At 38.2% G+C, this 16,608-nt stretch overlaps 2 protein-coding genes across 2 annotated transcripts in view; both read right to left on the bottom strand.

Moving 5' to 3' along the window:
- Positions 1 to 10,717: 10,717 nt before the first annotated feature.
- Positions 10,718 to 11,869, bottom strand: LOC149224562 (uncharacterized). Its single transcript, XM_089388216.1, has one exon. It carries the CDS (start codon positions 11,867 to 11,869, stop codon positions 10,718 to 10,720), a length of 1,152 nt encoding a protein of 383 aa, XP_089244342.1.
- A 2,151-nt stretch (positions 11,870 to 14,020) lies between these two features.
- The window catches only part of LOC149224561 (beta-ketoacyl-[acyl-carrier-protein] synthase III B, chloroplastic-like), a 101,157-nt gene continuing 98,569 nt past the window's right edge, over positions 14,021 to 16,608 (bottom strand). Inside the window, exons 6-8 of the mRNA XM_089383575.1 lie at positions 15,263 to 15,327; positions 14,799 to 15,021; positions 14,021 to 14,714 (exon numbers count right to left, since the gene is read on the bottom strand). Of these exons, the coding sequence (XP_089239701.1) occupies positions 14,493 to 14,714; positions 14,799 to 15,021; positions 15,263 to 15,327 (510 nt within the window). The 3' untranslated portion in view covers positions 14,021 to 14,492. The remainder of the gene's footprint in view (positions 14,715 to 14,798; positions 15,022 to 15,262; positions 15,328 to 16,608) is intronic.

The raw sequence follows: 16,608 nt of genomic DNA, 5'->3' as shown, positions 1-16,608 counted from the left end.
ACATGCTTTGTTTTGGAATGGAAAATTGGATTTTTGGCAAGCTTTATGGTTGATTGGCTATCGATGAATAAAGATGTGGCTTTTGCTTGAGGAATGCCTAAATCCTACAAAACTCTGTGCAACCAAAAAATTTCACATGCTACTTCCCATGCTGATATATATATTATGCTTCTGCCGAAGAAGTGGCCACTGTAGCTTGCTTCTTGCAACTCCAAGAAACTGCAGCTGACCCCATGTTCATCAAATAACCTGATGTTGATGCCCAATCATCAATACTTCCAGCAAAATCTGCATCTGAATATCCACCAAGTACAAAGTTCTTAGTCTTTTTGTAAATAAGACCAAAATCTTTTGTCCCTTGGATATATCTAAGGACCCTTTTTGCTACATTCCAGTGGTTTTCCCTTGGTTCATGCATAAAGCGCGATAGAATACTGACTGCATAAGATAAGTCTAGACGAGTGGTTGTTAGATAGATCAAGCTGCCAATCAACTGTCTATAAGTAGTATTGTTCACCAATTCCCCCCCTTCAAATTTTGAAAGTTTCAAGTTTTGTTCCATTGGGGTGAGAACAGGCTTGCAATCTTGCATTCCAAATCTTTGAAGAAGTTCAGATGCATACTTGCTTTGACAAATGAAAATATGGTTTGGATGTTGGAATACTTCAACTCCAAGATAGTAGTGAAGTAATCCCAAATCAGTCATTTTAAAACCAGCCTGCAACTCCTTTACCTGCAAAATATGATCATTATTGTTCCCAGTAATGATCAAGTCATCCACATACATAACAAGAATCACCAGATTTTTACCCTGTTGGCGTACATATAAAGTATCATTAGATTCACTTCGCTTAAAGCCAACCTTGCGAAGGTACTCGTCCATTTTTGCATACCAAGCTCGTGGAGCTTGTTTCAATCCGTATAAAGCCTTGATTAGTTTGCATACTTTGTGTTCCTACCCTTCAATCTCAAAACCTGGAGGTTGTGTCATATATACTTCTTCCTGCAAGTCTCCATTGAGGAAGGCACTTTTAACATCCATCTGATGAACTTTCCATCCTTTTTGAGTTGCTAATGCAAGTGCTAATCTGATGGTGTTCCATTTTGCTGTAGGTGCAAATGTTTCCTCATAGTCAATTCCTTCTTGCTGTGCAAAACCCTTAGAAACAAGCCTTGCTTTGTATTTTTCAATGTCTCCATCTGGCTTATACTTAATTCTGTAAACCCATTTGCATCCGATGGGTTTCACATTGTTGGGATAGTCAACAAGTTTCCAAGTGTTGTTTTCCATCACTGCCTTGTATTCTTCAACCATTGCCTTTTTCCATTCTATATGTTTTACTGCCTCTTTGTATGTGGAGGGCTCAGTAAAATCATTTGTTATTAAGGCAAAATTTTCTTCATTTCTTTGTGAACTTTGTGTTCCTGTTTTGTTTTGTTCATCTGGCCTGACATCCTTCAAAAGTTGAATGGCCCATTTAGGCAATTGATGTGCACTTGTTTGTGGATCTAAATAATCACCATCATTATAAAGTGGATTGATATAAACAGATGTTCTTCGATCATCTAAAGATTCAGGGGGTGGAGAGTCATTGTCAGATGAGCTACTGCTAGGAGATTTAGATGAACTGCCAGAAGATCCAGATGGTGTAGATGAAGTAGATGAGCTGGATGAACCATTTTCTGATGAAGGAAATTCAATTTCATACCAATGTTGTGTACTTGGTTGATTTTGCATTTTGCTTTTCTTTTTATCTCCCTTAGTTTCCAATTTCTATAGAAGACTTTCTATCTTTGTGGCACTCTTGCTTTTTGTTTCATCAAATATAACATCCCTGCTGACAATAAACTTTCCATTGGACAGAAGACGATATCCCTTCTTTTCATCGGAATACCCAATCAATGTACACTTCAAACTTCGTGAATCAAGCTTAGTTCGTTTTTCTTTTGGAACTAAGGCATAACACACTGAACCAAAAACTCTAAGATGTTTGACTCGAGGTTTGAAACCAAACCATGCTTCATATGGTGTAATTCCATCCAAAGAAGCAGTAGGAGACCTATTCCTTAAGCAGACTATTCTATGTATTGCTTTTGCCTAATATAAAGAACTTAAATTTTTGAAAGTTAGCACAGATCTTGCCATCGCTAACAAGGTGTGATTCATTCTATCTGCTACTCCATTTTGCTGTGGAGTGTAGACATTTGTAAGTTGTCTTTTGATACCATTGTCCCTGCAATAAGTTTGGAATTCATTAGAAGTGAATTCCCCTCCATTGTTTGTCCTGAGAGTGCCAATCTTCTCTTTGACTTCATTCTTAACAAGTTGGCGAAAAGTCTTAAACTTTTTGAATGCTTTTGACTTTTGTTTCAAAAATAAACCTAAGTCATTCTACTAAAATCATCAATGAAGAGTAAAAAGTATCTAAAACCTCTTAGAGAAGTCTGTAGAGGTCCACAAATGTCACTGTGAACCAATTGCAAACGCCTGTTTGCACGCCATGAACTTGTTGGAAAAGTCTCTCGACTTTGTTTCCCGTAAATGCAAGCTTCACATTTGCATTTTCTTTCTTAAAAGTTGGAAGTCCTTTAACCATTCCCTGCTTTTGAAGTTGAGAGAGACTTTCAAAGTTTAAATGCCCATATCTAACATGCCACAACCTTATTGGTGAAATATTTGTACTTGTTGCTCCTGCAAAATCAGAATTTTGTGGAATGATTGTTCCTTTCATCCTTAGAAGTTTTCCATCTTCATATCCTGTCATGACTGTCTTCATATTCTGTTTGATGGAATTGATTTTTACTAAGCCATCCTCCATAACAACCTGATGTCCTGCTTGTCGAATCGTGACTAATGACAACAAATTCTTCTTGAAAGTTGGTACATACCAAACATTTGAAATTAGTTTTTCTCCAATGCCAGGAAGAGAAACTTTTACTACACCTTTTCCACAAGGATTGTGTCTTGTATCATCGGCAAGAAAGATTGAATTGAGATGGCATTGTTGAAAAGTCCAAAAGAAGTCACGTCGAAAAGTCATATGTTGTGTTGCCCCTGTATCTAAAATCCAAGCATCTTCATAATCACTTTTAAGATATGTGGAGACTTGTAATGTTGTTGATTCTAAACTTTGAAGTGTAGTGAAGACATATTATGAGCCATCATCTTCTTGATCATTAACAAATTGTGCCATGTGTTGTTGAAACTTTGGAATTTTTTCAATAGAAGTTCGACAATCTTCAGCATAATGACCAACTCTATTACACCTTCTACAAACAATTTGACTGAAATCTTTGCCTCTGCCTTTACTTTGTCCTTTGTCTTGATTTTGTCCTCTCTCTTGACTTTGTCCTCTTCCTTGATTGTTGCCTCTGCCTTGAATGTTGCCTTTGCTAGAAATGTTGCCTCTACCGAAGTTATTCCCTCTACCTTGACTTCTACCACTACATTGTCCTTTATCTGCTCCTTGATTTTGATTGATGTGTCCTCTTCCTCTACCTCCAAAACTATCAATTGAAGATTTAGTAGTGCTAGCTTCTGTAAAGAAGAAGTCTTCTCCAACCTGTTTCTTCTTTCCAAAAGCTTTGTCATGTTGAGCTAGCATTTCACTTAATTCATCAAATGTTAATTTTTCTAGCTTTCCAGTCAGTTGTAAAGTTTTCAAGAAATGTGAATATGCAGAAGGCAAACCAGCAATCAAAATAGTAGTCATGAAATTATCATCCATTGCTTGAAAACAACATTTACTATTTCCTACTTAATGTTCATCTCCCCCTTCTATCAATTTCTATTGGAGCAACTTCAATGAAGATCAACTTTCTTATATTCAGGTTGTGTATCAAATAAATCTTTAAATGTTCTCAAGGCAAACCATGCATCAGAAGCATTTTCAATGTGAACATACATTTCATCATTAACTAAAGATTTGATTAATGTTAATGCTTTGGCATTTTTGATCTCCCATTTAGCTAGTAAGGTTGCATCTGTAGGTTTATTTGGTTTAACATCACCATCACATACATCTCGCCAAAGTTCATTGTAAATCAAAGTGCTTTCTATGTGCCTTTTCCATGTCTTGTAATTCTTTGAGCCTTCAAGTTTGTCAGATTCAGAAAATAAATTTACTAGCTTGGACATTGTAAAAGTAAATGTATGCACCAAGATGGATCATGCACCACAAAAAGAAGATGGACAACACACCATGCACAACACCACACACAAAAAATGATCTATCAGGGCTTGGCCTTGACCCTCGTATAGTCGTTAGAGGAGAAAAGTGACTGAGCTTTGCACTTGGCTCTAGTCAACTTCTCTAAAATTTTACAATGAAACTTTCAAAATTTGACTTTTTACAATGCTCTTGCAAATTGACTTCTATGACTGTAGCTAGTTATCTTTTCAAACACCCCCCCACAAAGTAAATACATTACTTCGAGTTACAATTTTATCACCCCAAAAATAAAAAAATAAAACTACACCTTATTACTCCAAATATTACAAAATTTTACAAAAATAACTACTCCAAAAATTACAAATTACATAGTGACACCTTATCACTCCAAAGTTACAAAACTCACACCTTATAACTCCTTTCACAAATGTGACCTTTTAAAGTTACTTTTTAACATTCCTCCATTTCAATAGAAGTGTGAACAATCTTTGAAATCAGTTACATTGTCAACAAAATCGGTCGGTCCTCCTTTTGACTTATGAATAAAGTTTTAGATAATCTTGACAATTTTTTAGAGAAGTTGCAGGGTCAACAAAATATGCCTCTTAAGGCCAGCCCCATCTTCAGTTGCTTCTGTGAGAACCAAAAATTTTGCAAGAAAATCGCAATGCAGGTTCAATAGTCTTTTTATTCCTTTCAGCTCAAACCCCAGAATTTCGGAGGGTCAAACAACCCAACTATAGCAGTGATTGGGCAACAATTTTGCGCTGCTTACCCCGTTCAGTTAACAGTACAGAGGAGGCCCATTAGCTTCAATGGGGGCGATTTCAACGTCTTGGAAAATCTTGGAAACTTGCTTCTCACTGTGGAAGGCATGGCATGCAGCCTCAAAGACAAACAAATTCTCAGAGATCAAGCCAGTAATCCACTTCATAATGTTACGGCATTACACAGACGCTCTGTTGTTTGGGCATTGCCAGCAGTTCGTTTTGAAGGGCACTCGTCTAAGTACAAAGAAAAGTTTGCCCACATTTATTCATTGTTTGATCGTGTTATCACTGTTGATCTTAATATGGGTTCTTTACCAAGTGAGGAACGATTAGAGTATCCAGAAGTTGACGCCCATCAATCACCATTGTCGTCATTGCTTTGCAATTTCCATTTCCCAAGCAACCTTCTCCTCCTTCAAAATCTCAACCTTCGTCTCTCGAAAGTCCTCCACGATCTCATTCTTCGAATTCGACCAAAACACCCACTATTTCAAAATATTAGAGAAAAGGTTCCTCTGTAGGTAACACGACATGTTAATGTGGCTTGAATTAGGGGCAGAATTGTAAATGGAAAATAACTCCACTAAAAGAGAGCATGATCGGGATGGACGAGAATAAAACTCCAAATGCGACCTTATCTAGATGTGAGATCACATTAGATTGTTCAGAGAATTTTTATTTGAAGTGAGTGGCTGAGGATAGCAATTGAAAAACACAGCTAGTGAGGAGGGATGAGTCTAGGGTGGAAAATTATCATGGGGTGCTTGTGCATGATCCTTATCGATGGTTGGAAGACCCTTTTGTCTCTTGAATCTTAAACAAATTTAAGAGTACGTCATAAAAAAAAAAAAATTTAATTTCCAGACTCAAAATTTGAAATCAACAATAATAATCATTTTTATTTTCCTTAATAGAATTGAGAAATTTTCATACCATTCAACCACTGAACAATTTGATGGAGCTTTCCAAGAGCCTGTAGAGCTAGAATCTCCTCTTCACATCATCTGCATCATTGAAGCTCTGATACCACAATAATAGCAGAAGTGTCCTCAGACACACAAATTTTATTAATAAGGAAAAGAAAATTACATAAAATCTGCAAGAGTTTACACACAATCACTCAACACTCTTGCAAGAAGAGAAACAAGCTTTAAATAAGCTAATGTCCTAAACTAATTTTGTTATGGATCACTTATTTCATTTACAAGTGTCCATTTACATTTAATGCTCTCATAACAACACTCCTAACTATTTTCCTAAATTAGTTCCTAAGAAATGACACCTTTCTAGATGTCATATCTTTTACAACAATTAGCTATTCTAAAATGTCTCCAATATCTAATTAAATATTCTAGATAATTGAATATTAGACTCTAAATAATTAAACTATAGTTTATATATTTTGGATCATCTAACACCTGTACCAGGTTCCAGTTCTTGACTTGCAACAACATTGTTTCCATCTGCCATAGGAGTAGAGCCATCATAAAGCCCGAATACCTCCTTCAGAACCCCCACAATAGCCGACTCCACTCACAGTTCAATATTGTCAACTTTATGTTTCAGGTTCAATACACCCGTATTCAAGTGTTCCATTGACTTTTGAATCAACTCCATGTCCTTCCCGTTGCGCCCGAGCTCCTCTGCATCGTTCCCTCTTCCATTACTCGTAAAAGCCATCCTTTTTGTAATTCTCCCTTGCACCAGAATAATTCTATGGTTGAGCTGCTTCAACCAACTGCTATATATAAACGCCTGCTCCTTACCGAAATTCCCTCCCATCTTATCAAGCATAAATGCATTTCTTTTTTGCATCAAAGCCAAGGCCTTTTGCCCTCTCCATCACTGCCAATTTCCTATCGAATCGAACCGTGACGTTATTGAGCCTACTCTCACCTGAATTCCCATTTATTAACCAAGGGCTGGGAGCCCACTTGTCTTGTAACATGGCCGCCTTACTCCCCCACACCCACCAGTTCTTTAATGTCCATCTACCATCATCCTCTCCTGAGGAACTCCTGCAGATCCTCATAAAGTTTCCATATTGTTAAATTTGGACAACTAGGTCCAAACTCCATGTTCTGATGCTCAGATTAAGAGGCTAATATTTTTTGTTGGATTCCTCTTTCTGAGAGGTGTAAAATCCATATAAAAATAGTCTTAATCCGATGAGCAGAACTTATATTTTGAATTTATTATTCTTAATAAATTATATGTGCAAGGTCAGCCATTTTGTAATGTAGGCTCACATGCCCAATAGACGTGTCACACACCCTCATTGATGGATATATATACAGGAAAAGTTGGAGAGAATTTTAACACAACTCAACTCATATCTTCCTCTCTCATCCTAAGAGTACGAGCTACCTGGAGGACGAATTTCAGCCACACGTGGGAAGGACGAAGAGGACTTTTCTGCTAGGGTTTCGCAGAAGTTTGACCAGCGTTGAGGGTTGTTGTGACACACGCTGGTTAGAGGGTTGTTATGACACATGCTGGGCTGGCTGACCAAAGGAGACTTTGCTGGTTGAAGCATCCTGCTGACCGCCGAAACGAACACATACATTTTTCTTGTTTCTGATTTGTCTTCTATAAGATCTGCTTATATGTTCTATCTGCATTTTGCTTATCTACTTGTATGATTGCTGTGAGAAAAGTGAAATTGCTCTTAGCATAGAACATCTACAAAACTTTACACATATTTAATTACCTGTTGATCCTCGTTAATTCCCATGCTCCAGCTGTGATCCATATGGATTACAATTAAAGTTTTAATTAAGGGACATGATATGTACAACTATGTTGATCAATGTGTAAGGATCCTTGCTTTAATTCCACTCCTTTGTTGGATTATATATCAGCCAAATGGTTATTTGCTCTTTTGACATGAAAAATTTTGTAATCTTCTAATTTTTTGAGAAGATACATTATCCTTATGATCAATGGAGAGGTTTCTGAGTCAAGAAGGTGTTCATTCCTGGAAAGACACATGCATTTTTGGATAACCACCATTGAATCACCTACAATGATCAATTTCTTGATGCCTTTAGAGATGTTGATCTTCAGGCCTTGCCAGAGTGAAAGTGCTTCGGCTTGATTGTTCGAGGCTTTCCCAAGTCCCCAAGTGAACTTTATTTCAGATTTTTCTTCGAGGTTAAAAAGCACCCCTCCCACTCCAGCCTCCCTGGGGTTACCTTTCGAAGCACCATCAAAATAGAGTTGAACTTGTCCTATATTTCTTTGCCATTCTTCGAAGGAATCCCCATTCAGTCTAATTCAATAATGAGGAACTATATGAGGTTTTGAACTAATAACTTGGGAATTGGAATTAGAAATTATGAGCCACTCTTTTTCAATATTTCTCAATTCATTCAAATCTGAGTCGTCATATCCCCTGGAGAAGATCACCTCAAGAAGTGTCATTCCTTTGATTGCAGTAGATCCTGGAGAACAATGCTTTTCCTAGAAGATTGCTTGGTTTCGGCAAAGCCAAATCAACCAGCATAGATATTTAGGCACCGCCATCCAACAATGCATAATGAGGGAATTTGAATTCTTGGGGCTAGGGTATTTATATTTCCAATGGATAGACATCTCATTCCACTCCTCAGGAATGGAGATAACTTGAACCAAGGTCGAAAGAGAAAACTTCCAAGCTTCCTTAGAGAAGGGACTTTGGCAAAAAAGATGCTTAATAGATTCCTCCTGTCTACCATAGAGCACACAGCAAGAGGGGCCTTGGATGTTCCTTTTCCTTAGATTTTCAGCTGTGAGGATCTTCTCATGAACCATTTCCTAGCAAAAAATGTTGACCTTAGGAAGCCCATCCCTATTCCAAATCATTCCCCAAATTTTTGAAGGAGGGGAGGATAGGTTCTTAATGAGAAGAGCATATCCCTCCTTAACTGTATATTTTTTACACTTACCTCCCTGCCAAATCCAATTGTCCAATTTACTGGTGACAATTAGCGCAAACCCCTTCAGATGTAGAATCATGGATTGCCAATGATTCAACAAATGATTGGGCAGATCCAAAGACTTCCACCCACTCCAGATTCCTTGATCATCCCAACTGGAAATGTCAGCAAGACGAATATAACCATGCTCTTCCATCCAATTGGAGAATTCCACAAACCCTTGTTTGGAAACAAAATTAGACAAGGGAGATCGATCTTTCCATAGGTGGATATGTTTCCCATTACCCGGTTGCCAACCCAGGTGTTCGCTACTTTGCATAGTTTCCAAATTTTTTGTTCTTTCCCCTCCAATGATTCTCCTTCATGCCTAAGAAGATGATTTTTGTGGAAATACTTTCTTGTGAAATCCTTTTTCCACCACTCATTGGAGTCTGAAAGAAGCCTCCATACCAATTTTTCCCCAAGAGCCAAATTCATGAATTCAGGATCCTTGATAGCTAATCCTCCTAAGTTCTTTGGTTGTCTTACCAATTTCCAGTTGACAAGGTGAAATTTATGGTCATTACTTTTTCCCCCTTTCTAAAGGAACTTTCGAATTAAACTGCTTATTCTATGATTTATATTCTTTGGAGCTAATAGGCCTGCTCCCAGATACACCGGAAGGGAGGAGAGAACTAATTTGATGAGAGTAACTCTCCCCGCAAGATTTAGCCACCTAACTCCCCAAGAATGAATTATTTTCTTAATTTTCTGCATGATTGATTCTCGATACTCCCATGAGGCCTGCGTAAATGAGATTGGAATTCCAAGATAAGAGAAGGAGTTTCGGTTAATATCCATAAGAAACCCTAGCAAACGAGCAATTGCAATCAACGTTGCCCCCTAGGCATTTCCATCCAATCAATTGACATTTCAATTTGTTTATCAATCCTCCAAAAAGAAGAAGATAACAATCCAAAATATTTTTGAATCTTGAGGCTATCACTAAGGAGGCACCTCCAAGCAAAAGGGTATCGTTAGCAAACTGAGAGTGATTTATTTCTCGAACATTTCTTGCAATGCTTAAACCAGGGAGAGATCCATCCAGCCTTGCAGCCTCAAGATTCTGACTTAGTGCCTCAACGATTATTATGTATGACAAAGGTGACAGAGGACAACCTTGCTGAATTTATATGGAGGAAGCAAAAAAGGGGGTTGACCTACCATTTATCAAAGGAGAGATCCAAGGGGAACCAACGAAAGCGTTAATCCATAAAATAAATTCATTTCTGAAACCAAGTTTTTCCATAACAAGGAAAAGAAAGGAATGATTCACCCGATCAAATGCATTTTCCATATCTAGTTTGATAACCATTCCAGCTTCTCCCGCTTCTTTACTCGAATGGATTGCTTCCTGAACCAAAATGATATTATCAAGAATGTTTTGTTGCTGCATAAACCCTCCTTGATTCTCAAAGATGAAGGAAGAAAACAAGGGCTTAATCTTGTTGGCAATTATTTTAGTCAGGATTTTATAGGAAGAATTACACAGCGAAATAGGGCGAAATCTAGAAAATTTTGAGGGATTGGCTTCCTTAGGAATTAAGGCAAGAAAGGATGAGTTTGTGCTCCCTCCAATCTTCTTTTTGACTCTGCTATGGTTCAACATTCTAATGAGATCCTTTTTTATAATATTCCAATATAACTGATAAAAGAAAATAGAGAAACCATCGGGGCCAAGTGCTTTGTCAAGCTCCAAGGACCATACAGCTTTTCGAACTTCTTCCTTTATTTCGTCTAAAAGAAATTGATTAGCAGTAGGAGAGATCACTCGTGGCATTGCCTAAAGAAAGTCCTTTGCACTGTCAAGAGGAATATGTTATTTACTGAGAAGGGCTTTGAAGAAGGAAAAGGCCTCGTTCTTGATTTCCGCAAAGGTGCTGACCTTCTGCCTTCCTGTAGGCGCTATTTCACTTATTCTATTTCGATTCTCCTGAGATTTAGCCTGTTTATGAAAGAAGGAAGTATTGGAGTCCCCAACTTTTAACCATAAACTACGGGATTTTAATCTCCACAGATTTTCTTCTTGTCGACTTAAGGAGTAAATCTGTCTGGAAAGGTCCTTTTCCTGTTGAATGTGTTTATCTTCTATTGGTGCTTCCTCCATCAACTTGTAGTGCTCGTCAAGTTCTTGTACTTTGTCTCGCCTTTTTTTCCCTAGAGGTTGGTAATTCTCTTTCAACCATTTTCTCAAATCCATTTTTACGTTCTTTAGCTTGGATTCCCATACAAAATTCGGGGAGCCCTGAACAGGTGACATCCAAGCCCTCTTCACCAAATCCCCGACCTCTTCTGAGAGGCCCCAGTCTGCATTGAATTTGAATGGCAATGGCCCAAGATTTTCAACTTTCTCCATTTTAATCATAATAGGGTGACAATCTGAGTCTCCTTGAGCTTCTATTGTCGATGAAGATTCAAGACCTTTAAATAGCCACTTGCCATGGATCAGGAAACGGTCCAAGCGGGATGCTATATAATGGTCTCCTGTCCGTCTATTAGACCACGTGTATTTCCCAAACTTAGGTTTAATATCCATCATATCCCAACTATCTATTATCTCCTCCATTTTGTCTCTAAACGGATCCCTAACCATAGTTCCTCCTCTTTTTTCTATAGTGTTTAGGACGGTGTTAAAGTCACCTCCCATCACACTATTTGGATGTTGGTTCCTCTCTTTAATAACTTCTAATGAGTCCCAGAATTCAGACTTTTCACTGTATAGCACAGGAGCATAAATATTTATGAACGGGATTCGTTCTCCCATTTCTCGTACCTCCAAAAGAGCCATCACCCAGGATTTCGTCTTTACTTCTTCCACAAGGGAGAAGTTCTTATTTGACCAGAAAATACCCAGTCCTCCAGAAGCCCCTCTGGACGATTGAATAGTCCCAGAGCATTCTTTCCAGAAAATTTCAGCTGCTTTGAAAACCTCAGATTCCTCTAACTTTGTTTCTTGAAGAAAAACCACCATCAAAGATTCTTGTTTTATTATGTCTTGCACTGCTAGGTTTTTAGTAGGTTTCCTAGCCCCCTGATATTCCAGGATATTACTTTCATTTATTGGAAGTGGTTTGAGTGAATCCACCATCCTTTCCTTCCTTATTTTTTAATACTTTCCCTTTGAGAATTTTTGTAATGACTGGTTGGTTTCCCAATTTTTTATTCAATTCAGCTTCTTTTTCTCATAATTCCTTCTGTTTTGGTCTACCTTTTTTCTTTGAGCTTCCTGTTTCCTGGCTGCTACAGTGTTTTGCCTAGGATAAGTGCTGAGTCATGTGACGAGTAATGACTCTTTCTATATCCTTGTTTACACTGCCTGGATGTTCACACGGGGGGTTAGGAGCCGGAGCCACCTTGGAGGGAGAGGCTTCAAGCCCTACATTACCTGGATTGCTCTCTGCCACTATTTCTCCATCCTCTACTGCCAGTTCCTCATTCTTGCTTCTTTCTTCTTCTTGTTGGAGAGGAGCATCCTTCTCAACATTTAAGGCATTAAGAACATTAAAAGGATTTGAAGAGGAAGGTATTGTGTTATTACCTATTGTTTCTTGAGGCTTTTGGAATGATCCTTTTCCTCTCGGACCTCATTTTTTTGGTTTTTGCCACTGCTACTCTTGGGGAGAACGGTTATCTCGATTTTTATTTTGCCCAACTTTGGAGCAATCTCTTGCAAAATGACCGTAGTCATGACAATGCCTGTATTCGAATGGAATTTGTTCGTACTCTAGGATTTGTCTATGCTTCCATTCTCCCAAATTTAGGTTGATTTCCACCGGCAAACCTTTTTCCAAGTCAACTTCTACACAGATTTTAGCACAAGCAAATTGGGAGCCTTTGGGTTCAGATTTGTCCAGATATTTCCCTAACCCATTGCCAATAGCTCTAAGGCAATCGTCACTCCAACAGGAAATAGGGAGTCAAGAGAGCTTAACCCACACTAGTATAGCAGTGGGAATGTCCTCGTCTGGATTGAAATCCAACGTCTACTTGTTCAGATACATACCGCTAGAGCCAAAGAAATAAGGCCCATTTCAAAACACTACATCTCTATCTTCTTTTATTTCGAATAGGAAAATGAAAAATCCATTGCCTACAGCGGACAGAGCAATCTCCCCTTTCATCATTGGCTTCCAAGTTTTACCTATCCAAATTTCCATCGACCTTGGGGACGGCCACATTCCAGTAAATTTCCCTATTAGGGCACGCTCAGCATAAGCAAGGAGGTGCGATGCACATCGTCAGGCAGAGAGACATTTTTTATTTCATCATTCCTCTTAACAAATTTTCACACAGCAGCAGACAGCCACGGGTGCTTGGGAAGGGAAGCCACCAAGGATTGAAAGGCGGTGTTGACAGAGCAGTTAGAGAGAGGCGGAGGGGGAACCTCCCCCTTCGCAGGGGCCGTTGGATGGCAGCAGCAGGAGGCGGCGGCAACAGAGAGCAGCAGAGCGCTCAGGCTAGGTCAGTTAGCAGAGGGCTTGGGCTTCTATTGATGATAATATCTTTTTGAATTTATTTTCAAATTTTAAATCCATAAATGGTATTCTGAAAGCTTTATGTCTCGTAGTTTCTTAATGTGCGTGTATGTATTTGACATATCCTAGCCATATTCAAATCCTGGTTTTCAAAAAATTGTCTTTCTATTTCAGAAACCGTAGCCATATCCATTCCCGTATCCATATCCATGCAACTCAGCTCTGCAGCTACTAGTAGAACTCAACTTTATAGCTTTAACAAAGCAATAATAAATTTTAGTGTGGCAGTATGAAACAGGAAAGGAACCACCAAAACCAATTCAAAGTTGAGAGATATAAGAGTTTTTCAAATAGATAAAAAACCAAAATCCCAAAAAAGGACCATTAATAAAGCCCATTTACACTTTGCCCAGAAGTTGGATGAATTTTCACTTTTGCAAAGTGAAAAACTGTCTGAAAGAGAGCATAAAACAAGAACAAATCTATTATAAATGTGGGAAGTATATCAACCATACAAATCAACTGAATAAATTACTTCAATACTGCATAGCTTGTGTGCCAATGACATAGAAGTGCTGCAGCATCTATAACCAGTTAAAGACCCATATAATATGAGACGAAATGCATCTTCAAAATCAGCACTCAAAGGCATTTTGCATAGCCTGTAATGGTAATCCTCTGTTAAATACATGAAATAGGCTACCCAGCTCACTCAAAAACCAGAGAAAAATGGGCATTTTTAACTTTTAATTTTTATCTGTACATAGGCATTATCATTGAATTGTAACACTGGGCTTTGAAGTAAAGCCAATTCATTAATTGATGTTCAAAAACAGTGTCCATCAAGTCAAGCACACTGCCAGGAACATTCTGTTTGCATTACTGTATCGTAACAAAGATACAATTATAAAATATGAAATGGAAATTAAGGAAAACAACAAAGGAACCCAAGTTCTGCTGTAATTGAACTTGGAAAGAACTGCTCGAGAATGAAGGAATTAACAATGGGTATACATGGAGGAACTAGATTTCTCAATCAACTTTTCCTCGTGGCAGTAAAATCTTTTCAGACAAGCACTGCTGTCTTGGTCTACCATTCCTGAAGTGAGCAGTATTCAATCAACCCCATCTCACAATGGCTGAACCCCATGTAACTCCAGCTCCAAAACCTCTGGTTGCAATAACATGGCCACTTTGAACTCTTCCACTCTGAACAGCTTCATCAAGTGCCAGAGGAATAGATGCAGCACTTGTGTTACCATAATCAGCTAAATTTGTTATTACCCTATCAGGTTGAATCTGCAGCCTATCAGCTACAACACTAATAATCCTCTGGTTTGCCTGCAGAAATAAATTCATCAAACATTAAACAAATGTATTGCTTTTGTAAAAATGCTCTGGCAACACATAAATTTTGAACAAAACCTGATGAAGCAGCAACCAGTCAAAATGTGAACCTGAAATCCCAGCTTCTTCCATTGCTGCTTCAATAACCTGTGGAACACGGCTTACTGCAAAACGGAAAACCTCTTTGCCATTCATTTGAATACAAGAATGGGATGAAGGCTTTGGAGGTTTCAGTGCTGCACCATTTGAGCTACCTAAGTCCTTCACTGCACCTTCTCCATTGGCTGGGACACTCAAATGCCTGCAGAATCCAGATCAATGCTGAAAAGTTTTAAACAATAATGTACTTTGCAAGCAGAAGCATTAGTATTCCATGACAATTTCTACCCCTTCTTCACCCGACAAATAGACTATAATCCATGAAGACGTTTTTTCTGTCAACTGAGGTAATAACAATAAGCAGGAGTCCTAAAGAAACCTTCCCTTTACAAAGGCTTATTGAAAGTTAAATAAAACATTGGTATGGGAATGTAACTATGTACTTTTGGCCATGCTCGTCACTCTGTAGATCAAAACCCAGTAGACTATCCTGATCTCCTTTACCTGCCTGCAAATTATTCATACAGAAAACACATAAAATCCTTTTCTCAATGCCAGAGTACTTACTTGAGACACGTGAATCTCTTTTATAAATTCTCTATCCTTAGATACATATTGTAGAGTTTCAACAAACATGTGCATGTCAGAAGTTTAAACAAAATCAATTTGAATAGCGACACAAACAACAGTTCTACCAGATGATGACAAAAGGAGACACAAAATAATGTATACAGATCCAGAAGTCTTTTTAGATTCTTCTTTACTCATTGCTATATGTTCGCTTCATAACAGAATCTAGATTATCAATCTTTCAGAAGAGTATTAACTGTCACAGTATTCATATATTGGCAGTACATAGTCAATTCATCAAATTCCATCGTTTGGATTCTATTTATATGTGTACGTGTGCATGCCCAATAAACAATGGTACATGTAGAAATAAAGTGTTCACAAAAGGTTGACGCCTAGTTGCAAATGGGTTGGCCCCAAAGAAGCTCATGCTTGACCTCAGCTTGGTTTAAACAAAAAATGGGTTTGTTTAGAAGAAAGTTTATATCCCATTACTGCCATTGTCAAAGATAATTAGAGACACCACTTGATATATATTAAGGATTCATTATCAAGCTTAAAAGGCTAGCTTTGGACTCAGTATATCAGATAGACTGATCGTCTAATCAGCTCCTTAGTTGCTCATATATATCAACGTATCTATGTCTTTTTTTGTGACTTAACTGTTTGACAACTGGATCTTGGGCTTTGTTGGAGCTCCCATCAAATTTGTTAACCTCACGGCGCATAGAAAATTCAACAACCGAAGGATTCCAACAAGCATTTCTTTGTATTTATGAAACACATTTTTTTAGAATTTTAATGAAAAATTATAGCTATTATCTTATAATTAGTTAGTGCAGTTATGAACCAGACTTGGAAGGACTAAGACAGGGAGGCCAAGCTATGAGCAGGAAGCCAAGGCGAACTCAGGTAGCAGCAGCGGCAACAAATGCAGGCACAATTCAACAGTGGAACAGGGGTCAACAGTGGTGGCTAGGGAAACCCTAGCCGCCGAGAGATGGATTTCGAGAGCTCCAATCCATTCTTGAGAAGTTTTTATAAACAAGCAACATTAGGAATATTTGCAATTAATACTATTAATAATTTACTATTAGCTTATTCCTTCTGGAGGGTTCTCTATGGTCTCTATCAAAGAGAACCGATTGCATGTAGGAGATTCCTTCATTTCTACTGCCATGTGTCCAGGGGTTTTGCCTGTGCTTTCTTAGGTAAATCA

Source organism: Pinus tabuliformis, chromosome Q, assembly GCF_031772625.1.
Source record: "Pinus tabuliformis cultivar Carrire ecotype Pingquan chromosome Q, CPIR1, whole genome shotgun sequence".
Lineage (NCBI taxonomy): Eukaryota > Viridiplantae > Streptophyta > Pinopsida > Pinales > Pinaceae > Pinus > Pinus tabuliformis.
This window is presented reverse-complemented; position numbering and strand designations above follow the sequence as displayed.

Bases quoted from the DNA above. Each gene is read 5' to 3' on its own strand.
- LOC149224562 (XM_089388216.1), bottom strand. From the start codon at position 11,869: ATGGTGGTTTTTCTTCAAGAAACAAAGTTAGAGGAATCTGAGGTTTTC.